This window comes from Trachypithecus francoisi, unplaced genomic scaffold (genome assembly GCF_009764315.1).
Source record: "Trachypithecus francoisi isolate TF-2019V2 unplaced genomic scaffold, Tfra_2.0 Lachesis_group12, whole genome shotgun sequence".
Lineage (NCBI taxonomy): Eukaryota > Metazoa > Chordata > Mammalia > Primates > Cercopithecidae > Trachypithecus > Trachypithecus francoisi.
The window spans coordinates 95,580,646-95,590,481 of record NW_022681457.1 but is presented as its reverse complement, the minus strand read 5'-3'; the positions used below and the strand labels follow the sequence as shown (position 1 = coordinate 95,590,481).

The 9,836-nt window shown below is 46.1% G+C and overlaps 1 protein-coding gene across 3 annotated transcripts in view; it reads right to left on the bottom strand.

The window, feature by feature from the left end:
• Positions 1-202: 202 nt before the first annotated feature.
• SRSF4 (serine and arginine rich splicing factor 4) overlaps positions 203-9,836 on the bottom strand; it is a 33,184-nt gene continuing 23,550 nt past the window's right edge. For all 3 annotated transcript variants that reach the window (XM_033227433.1, XM_033227434.1, XM_033227435.1), the window contains 3 exons: positions 6,168-6,382; positions 2,568-2,657; positions 203-1,682 (listed from right to left, as the gene is read on the bottom strand). In XM_033227433.1, coding sequence (XP_033083324.1) covers positions 866-1,682; positions 2,568-2,657; positions 6,168-6,382 — 1,122 coding nt within the window. In that variant the 3' untranslated portion in view covers positions 203-865. The remainder of the gene's footprint in view (positions 1,683-2,567; positions 2,658-6,167; positions 6,383-9,836) is intronic.

Sequence of the window (9,836 nt, the reverse complement as noted above, 5' to 3'; positions counted from 1 at the left end):
TAGTAGAGATGGAGTTTCACCATGTTGGTCAGGCCGGTCTTGAACTCCTGAACCTGTGATCCATCCGCCTCGGTCCCCCAAAGTGTTGGGATTACAGGCGTGAGCCACCGCCCCTGGCCTACACATGAACTTTTTATGCTAAGAAAAAACATATCAAGATATATCAGAAAGTACAACTTCAATTCAAGCACCATGAAATTTTGTCAAGCAAAAATAGTCTTTATTCAAATTTAATGGAAACAGGGGTCACTATACTTTGCAAGACGGGGAAAAATAAAATTAAAAAAAATTCTTTTCTTTTCTTTTTTAATATAAAACAATATAATCACAATACCAGAATATGGAACTCTACAGTTTATTTCCTATGGGTTACTGCAGGTATCAATTTTCCTCGACTGTGCTATTCACAACTTTGTTAAGTCCAAAAATATGAAACCAAAGTGGTAGGAAACTTAAGACTTAGCACTTTCACTAAATGGCATACATCGAAGGGCATCAATTCAAGAGCAAAAATGGTTGAACTCACCATACCTACCTACGTGGTCATTCCAGCCTTAGAGCCGTCCAGGTTACTGAGCTCCCTGTAGGAAAGGCCAGGCCTGAAAGCCAAGGCGTTTTGGATCTTCTACCGTGGGCCATGAGTAAAAGGGAATTTTCAAAGAGAAAATTTTTTTCAGTCGAGCAGGAAGGCCTGGCGCCAGGAGGCTTTACTGAGAGGAAGCACTTAGATTTAACAATTATAGACACACCATTAGGGGAGTTAAAAATGTACAGCAGTGACATGTTCTACTCCAATCACTTGTGCTACGGCTACCAAACATGTACAAAAGATTTCTCGGGTAGTTCCAGCTGTGGCCGTAGCCAGTTAGGACCTTGAGTGGGACCTAGATCTAGATCGGGAGGGTGATCTGGAAGCAGACCTGGATCTAGACTTGGACCGAGATCGGGTTTTCGAAGCTGACTTTGATCTGGAGCGTGATTCTGATGGAAGGTTTGGTTTCGATTTGGAATTGGATCTCGACCTGGACCGGGTCTCCTGATTGGTGCCAGCATTCTCACTCTCCCCTCGACCTTCCCTCTGGCTGGATTCAGACTTGGCATGTTCCCGCTCCTTTGACATGGAGCGGGATGGAGATCTGGACTGGGAGCGGTCAGTGTCTTCCTTCTTCTTCTTCTTGCTGCTGCCCGCCTTGCTGTCTCGCTTGCTGCCTCGCTTTCTGCTCCTCTCACTCTTGCTGCGGCTGCGGCTGCGACTACGGCTTTCCTCCCTGCTTCTCTTCCTGCCCTTCCTCTTGTCCTTGCTCTTGCTGCGGCTCCTGCTCCGGCTCCTGCTGCCCCCTTTGCTCCGGCTCCGGCTCCGACTCTGGCGGAGGCTCTTCTCCTGGCTCCTGCCCCTGCTCACACTCCCTCGCTTCTCCTCCTCCACTCTCCTCTCCTGACTCCTGCTCCGACTTTTGCTCTTACTTTTATGCCGGCTAGGACTCCGGCTCTTGGGTTTCCCGGCATTGTCATTGTTTTGGATCTTCTCTTCAGCTTGGTCTTTGCTCTTGCTGCGGCTCTTGCCAGCGCTACGGCTGCGGCTGCGGCTCTTGTCTTTGCTGGGGCTCCTGCTTTTCTCCTTCTTGCTCCGGCTCCGACTCTGGCTTCGGCTCCGGCTCTTGCTCCGGGAGCGGGAGCCCGACCTGAGGAGACATGGGATATTGTTTGTCACATGTGACTTCATGCTATCAGGAGATAAAAAGATCAAAGGGCATACATGTGGAGTTACACCCCCCAATATAAGGCATGGCTGGCACTGGCTGAGGATTGCTTTCTGAACCCCCACAATGCCAATCAGAAGCTGGAAAAACTGGCCAGGTGCGGTGGCTTGCGCCTGTAATCCCAGCATTTTGGGAGGCCAAGGCAGGCAGATCGCGAGGTCGGGAGTTCAAGATCAGCCTGGCCAACATGGTGAAACCCTGTCTCTACTAAAAAATACCAAACATTAGCGGGCCGTGGTGGCGCATGCCTGTAATCCGAGCTACTCAGGAGGCTGAGGCAGGAGAATCGCTTGAACCCGGGAGGCAGAGGTTGCAGTGAGCAGAGATCGCACCACTGCACTCCAGCCTGGGTGACAGAGCGAGACTCTGTCTTGGGGGCTGGGGGGGAGTTGGAAAAGCAGAGGTGAAGGAAGACTGGTCACATGATTGAAATCTAAGTGAGGCTGTGCACAATGGCTCATGTCTGTAATCGCAGTAGTCTGGGAGAACTATTTGAGGTCATGAGTTTAAGATCAGCGTGGGCAACACAGTGAGACCCCGTCTCTACAAAATTTAAAAAATTAGCTGAGTGTGGTGGTATGTGCCTGTAGTTCCAACTACTTGGGAGGCTGAGGTGGAAGTTTGCTTGAGCCCAGTGGGGTGAAGTTGCAGTGAGCCATGATTGTACCACTGGACTCCAGCTTGGGTGACAGAGACCAACCCCGTCTCTTTGAGAAAAAAAAAAAAAAGAAAAAAAAAGAAAAAAAAGTGAGACAGGGTACAGGCATTACCTGCTGACCACCTCCACTTATACCATGGAAGACATACCTGGACCGGGATCTACTCTTAGAATGACTGCTTTTGCTGCTCCCACTTCGGCTTCTGCTCTTACGGGAATGTCTGCTTCGAGAGCGAGACCTAGGGGGAGAAAATATTTTTTAACACTTGCTGACAAGAGTCTAGCTGATAAGCATCAATCAAGACATATATATATATATATATATATTTTTAGACGGAGTTCCATTCCTGTTGCCCAGGATGGAGTGCAACGGCGCAATCTCAGCTCACCACAACCTCCATCTCCCGAGTTTAAGTGATTCTCCTGCCTCAGAAACCCGAGTAGCTGGGATTATAGGCGTCTGCCACCATGCTCGGCTAATTCTGTATTTAGTAGAGACGGGGTTTCTCTATGTTGGTCAGGCGGGTCTTGAACTCCCAACCTCAGGTGATCCACCTGCCTCGGCTTCCCAAAGTGCTGGGATTACAGGCATGAGCCACTGCGCCCGGCCAAGATATTTTTTCAATATGTACAGCACTGGCTGTGTCCAGGCACAAACTCTCTCCTGGGTTCTAGGTTCACAGATGAAGTCACCTGCAAACCTTCCATCTGGATAGTTCACCTGAACCTCTTACCAGCTCCTAAAATTCTAACTGCCCCTGATACCTGCTCCTTTTGCTGAGCTCCTTATGTGCACTGATGCCACTGTTATTCATATGGTTCCTCGTAACAGAAATCACAGCAATCCTCGACTCCCTCGTCTTTCCCCTATCCCCTTACACACCCATGATCATGCCTCCTGATCTTCAGTCTTTCCACCTCTGCTGCTGCCTCCCTGGGCAAGCCACCATCATGTCTCCCCTTGTTCAACAACCAGCCTTTCTGCATATACTTTTCCCCTTCAGGATCTATTCATCTCACTCTGACGAGAGCTGTTTTAAAGAGACCGACAATCCAAGCTTTACAACATTTTTTAAATGCATCCAGACTGTAGGTTCTTATTTTCTACCAACCAGGACTCCTTGGGAAAATGACTGATTCCAGGCATAAAAGCAGGAAGTGCACACAGATAGGCCTAGACCATCTCATTATGACAGAAAGAGGGAAGCTTTCAAAGCTGCCCAGGCACCATCACCTGTGAAGTATTCTTGCTAAAAATGTTGAACCTGCATTTCAATCACACCTCTCCAGACCTAACTTCCAGTATACAGGAAGTTCAGGGGGTAAGATACAAGTTCAATAATACCAAGAAGAAACAGATAAATACAGAATGTGAGATACTATTAAAAAAATAAGAAAAATAAGCCAGGCGTGGTGGCTCACGCCTGTAATCCTAGCTACTTGGGGGGCTGAGGCAGGAGGATAGCTTAAACCTGGGATGCAGAGGTTGCAATGAGCTGAGATGGCGCCATTGCACTCCAGCCTGGGTGACAGAGCAAGAGTCCCTGTCTCAAACAAACAAACCCAAACCTAAGCAAAATAAATGTAATGAAGGGAATTGCTCTAGACTAAAAGCGTGACTACATGAGGTTTTACTACTAAAAACCCCTTGTACTACATGACTGGATTAGATCCTGATTAAGAAAAAACCCAACTATAAAGAGATCCATGGAGTAACTGAGGAAACATAAATATGGCCTGGAAATTTAGTAATTTGATGGAATTACTATTAATGTTCTTAGGTAAAAAAACAGAACTGTGGTTTTCCTCATTTTTGGAGACACATGCTGAAGGATTTAGGAGCAAAGTATCATAATTTCTACAACTGACTGCAGTTGCAGGTAGAATGATAGGATGTCTAGACTTGCCTTAAAACAATGCAGCAGGAGGGGGTGATGTGAAACAAGACTGGCAAAATAAAAACTACTAAAGCTGGAGGAGTGTGAGGTGCAATTCAGACTTCTCCAATGCTTCATATATAAATTTCAAAATTTCCAGAATAAAAAGTCAAAAGAACTAAACAACAAAACCTGAAAAGTCTCTAATGACTTCCTACTACTCTTCCATTCTTGCTCTGGCCTAATGGTCAGTGTATCTGGTCCTTTTCTGCCTTATCTCAAGCCACTCTTCCCATTACCTCTCTATATTAGCTTCTCTACTCTGGAAAACTTTTTCCTGCCCCCAGGCTTTCAGAAACACCCTTTTCTCTGCTAGATAGACAGGCATTAGACAGGCATTTTCTCACCGGGCGCGGTGGCTCAAGCCTGTAATCCCAACACTTTGGGAGGCCGAGGTGGGTGGATCATCTGAGGTCAGGAGTTCGAGACCAGCCTGCCCAACATGGTGAAACCCTGTCTCTACTAAAATTACAAAAATTAGCCAGGCCTGGTGGTGTGCACCTGTGATCCCAGCTACTCAGGAGGCTGAGGCAGGAGAATCGCTTGAACCTGGGAGGTGGAAGTTGCAGTGAGCCGAGATCGTACCACTGCACTCCAGGCTGGGAGACAGAGTGAAAGAAACTCCGTCTCAAAGAAAAAAAAAAAAGGCATTGTCTTCTGCTCACCATCTCTGTCTTATCCATCAGGGCTCCGTTCTATAGCATGTCTTTAGGGCAGCTGTTTCAGACTAACTGTGCTGTGTGCATGTCCTTGTCACAACGGCATGGTTTATTCAATACTCATCTTCTACACTAGACTGAGTTTCAGGGGGGCAAGGACCATATTTGTCTTTTTTTTTTTTTGAGACGGAGTCTCTCTCTGTCGCCCAGGCTGGAGTGCAGTGGCATGATCTCTGTTCACTGCAACCCTTGCCTCCTGGATTCGGGTTTGAGCGATTCTCCTGCCTCAGCCTCCCTAGTAGCTGGGACCACAGGTGTGTGCCACCACGCCTGCCTAATTCTTTTTTTACTTTTGTATTTTTAGTAGACATGGAGTTTCACCACGTTGGCCAGACTGGTCTTGAACTCCTGATCTCAGGTGATCCACTCGCCTCAGCCTCCCAAAGTGCTGGGATTACAGGCGTGAGCCACTGCGTCTGGCCATTTGTCTTCTTTATAATGCCTTTCCAATGCTTAGCCCAGTGCCTGGCCTGTTCAGGTGCTAAATAAGACAAAGTTTCCATGTGTGCCCTCAACCAAGGTAGTAGGATCTAGGGATCCCAAGAAATGTGAAAGGAGGCCTCTGACTTCCCTTTTTGTTTTTTTTTTTTTGAGACGGTGTTTCGCTCTTGTTGCCCAGGCTGGAGTGCAATGGCGCGATCTCGGCTCACCGCAACCTCTGCCTCCCAGGTTCCAGCAATTCTCCTGCCTCAGCCTCCCAAGTAGCTGGGAATACAGGCGTGCAACACCACGCCTGGCTAATTTTTTTGTATTTTTTAGTAGAGACGGGGTTTCTCCATGTTGAGGCTGGTCTCAAACTTCTGACATCAGGTGATCCACCCACCTTGGCCTCCCAAAGTGCTGGGATTACAGGTGTGAGCCACCATGCCCGGCAAGGCCTCTGATTTCTGAGAGAAGGGACTTTACTTCTATTTGTACTCATGACCTAAGAGTTCAAGAGTTTTACAAATAAATGTTCAGTTCAAAATTCTAAGTTATTGAACCAGATGGAATCATGTTATTAAGAACTCAACAGGAAAATGTAAATAAATTATCTATGTGCTCAATAATGAATTTATGGTGAGCTCCAATACACAAAAGACATCAACAGTACCTTGAATGACTCCGGCTTCTGGAGTAGGACCGGCGTCGTCTGGAACCTGGCTTGTCTTCAACTAATCTGATTTTTCTGCCATTGACTTCAGTTCCATCCAACTTCTCCAAAGCTCTTTTCATATCAGAATAAGATACAAATTCAATCACCCCTTCATTTTTGCGTCCCTTGTGAGCATCTGCATAAGTCACTTCTCCTGCCTGACGCATATAATCCTGAAGAAAAAAAAGCGTGACTATATTATGTTTTGCTAAAATATCGAATGCAATGATCTGAGTGAACTTTTCTTTTCTTAACAAATGCCAGCGTTCCACAGAATAAAGTTTACTCTTTTTTTTTTTTTTTTTGAGACGGAGTCTCGCTCTGTCGTCCAGGCTGGAGTGCAGTGGCCGGATCTCAGCTCACTGCAAGCTCCACCTCCCAGGTTCATGCCATTCTCCTGCCTCAGCCTCCTGAGTAGCTGGGACTACAGGCGCCCGCCACCGCGCCCAGCTAGTTTTTTGTATTTTTTTAGTAGAGACGGGGTTTCACCGTATTAGCCAGGATGGTCTCGATCTCCTGACCTCGTGATCCGCCCGTCTCGGCCTCCCAAAGTGCTGGGATTACAGGCTTGAGCCACCGCGCCCGGCTGTACTGAGGTTCTTTAAAGCACCAGCCATATTAGGTGGGTGGGAGAGACAATAAATACACATTAAATTATTCCTTTAAATAAAGTTTTGGGGCTAAATGTGGTGGCTCATGCCTGTAATCCCAGCACTTTGACAGGCTGAGGCAGAAGGATTGCTTGATTCCAGGAATTCGAGACCACCCTTGGCAACACGGAAGACCCCATCTCTATAAAAATTTAAAAAATTAGTCAGGTGTGGTGGCACACGCCTGTAGTCCCAGCTACCCAGTAGGCTGAGGTAGAAGGATCATCTGAACCCAGGCAGGTTGAAGCTGCAGTGAGCCGTGATCGTGCCACTGCACTACAGCCTGGGGTAAAGAGCAAGACACTGCCTCAAAACAAAAAAATAAGGACAGGCGCAGTGGCTCACACCTGTAATCCCAGCACTTTGGGAGGCTAAGGTGGGCATAGCCCTGAGGTCAGGAGTTCAAGACCAGCCTGGCAACTTGGTGAAACCCTGTCTCTACTAAAAATACAAAAATCAACCAGGCGTGGTGGCAGGCGCTTGTAATTCCAGCTACTTGGGAGGCTGAGACAGGAGAATCGCTTGAACCCAGGAGGTGGAAGTTGCAGTGAGCAAGATCATGCCACTGCACTCTAGCCCAGGCGACAGAGCAAGACTTCATCTCAAAAAAAAAAAAAAAAAAAAAAAAAAAAATTTATTTTTTAAACTACTAATATCCCCTAATTTGTTTTCTTTTTGTATTTCCTTGATAAATAGCTAACATACATTGTGCCAGAAACTATTCTAGGCTTTTTATATAAAAAATTCACTAAATTATCTCAATAACCTTGAGTAGAAATTAATATTAACTCCATTTTATAGTTGAGGACTATGAGACATAAGACGTAAGTAACTTGCTAAGGGTCACGTAAGTGACCTTAGTGGCAGAGCCCGGATTCTATCTAGGCTGGCCAGCTTGAGAGCTAGGAAATCTGCTCAATTATCTGTTACTCTCGTTTCCTGAGAATGGAACTCTCTGAAGGTACAGACGTGTAGAGCCAACCAAGGGTGGTAACTGTGGGGGACCAGCCTCAATACCACCCATAGGACATCCAAAGTCTGGTGGCAATGAAGGAATGAGAAGAGAGAGGTTAAGACTGCATAAAGAGTGGGGGTCAGGTGGCCAACTGCAAAATGAAGGCTGCAAAAGGCTCAGAGTTCTGGTCTCCACACTATTTATTGAGTACAATCACTTAGATCTAAGAAGCCGACGTTTAGGGCAAAACGGTGAAAGGGAGGCAGGCAGTGTGTCATACGCATAATCTATAGCAGGGTGGTTTAAATGAATCTCCTTTGTGCTCAAACAGCATATCTTTAACTTATCAGAGTAGCTGGTGGGAGCGGGCTTAACTAGGAGGCTGCATGTCTGGCCACATTCCAATGCTTCAAAGGAGTGTCTTTCTCCTTGAACACAGTATTTATGGGTAAGAGAGCAAGTCTTGCTCAGAGCATGGGAACATAATGGCGATAAGGCTTTCCTCCTCCCACAAGAAGCCTCTTGTGGCTTTGCACAACTTATTGTCCCATATTTTTATGGCCAGTTTATACAGGCACCCCATAAGCCTTTCCCCCAACAGTAACTAGGCTCTGTTTTAACAAAAAAATTAAGAGGTTTTCTACGAAGTTAATTTACTATTACATTTAGTGACACCACATGACGAGTTAGCATTCTACTGATGAAGAGAGTAGCTTTCCAGTTTCTATCCATGATGTTCAATCCCTAACTCTCAGAATACTGGAGTCATTCCTTCAGCAAGCAGAATTGTGCTGGCAGACATTCAGTAAAGGTCTACTACGGTGCTGACAATAAGCACGATGCACCTGAAAAAACTGGGAGTTAAGAGTCCTGGTCCCAGCTCTTCTGCATCTGTTACTTGAAGGTTGCTGGGATTAAATTTAAAAAAGGGGGGGGAAAATAGAAGTGCTTTACATTAAAACTGTACAAATGTAAAGGATTCCTAACTATTCTTTCCTGAACCTAAATACACTCACTCATTTTGCTAGAGATGACATGTTTAAATATGGCCAAAAAAAGCAAGAAGGAAGACAAAACACCTGTTTCATGCATCCTCCTAAGACCATTCAGATTATGATACTGCTCAGTAAGTTTTTCTTCCCTATTGAGATTAAAAACACTGTTGTCAATAAATGGGTCCGGGTGTGGTAGCTCACGCCTGTAATCCCAGCACTTTGGGAGGCCAAGGCAGGTGGATCACTTGTGGTCAGGAGCTCAAGACCAGGCTGGCCAACATGGCGAAATCCGGTCTCTACTAAAATACAAAAATTAGCTGGGCATGGTGGCATGCGCCTGTAATCCCAGTTACTTAGGAGGCTGAGGTAGGAGAACTACTTGAACCCCAGGCAGAGGTTGCAGTGAGCTGAGATGGCGCCACTGCACTCCAGCCTAGGTGAAAGGGTGAGAGACTCTGTCTAAAAAATAATAATTAAAAAAAGCTGGAATCACTACACTGGATGGCCAACATTAGCAATGAATCTTAATTTTTGACACCAAAACTCTTTCAGGACAAATATTCCATCAAAAACCTTATGAAAGAACATGGGTCAGACTGTCAATTTCACCAGTAAGGATACACATTGAAGCTGATGTGAATTTGCATATTACAGCAAATGCTGCAAGAAACACTGGTGGTTTCAACCATTTTACTGACTGGTGAGTACCTATACTGGCATCTTCCTGTAACTTTTTTTTTTTGAGACAGAGTCCTGCTCTATTGCCCAGGCTGTAGTGCAGTGGCACGATCTTGGCTCACTACAACCTCTACCTCCCAGGTTCAAGCAATTCTCCTGCCTCAGCCTCCCGAGTAGCTGGGACTATTGGTGCCCAGCCCACCACCACGCCTGGCTAATTTTTGTATCTTTTTAAGTAGAGAGTGGTTTCAAACATTTTTTACAGACGGAAATTTCATATAACACATTTGGGCCAAGTTTCTGTCATGTCACCAGTTGGGGAGGCTGAGGATGGAGGATCACTTGAGGT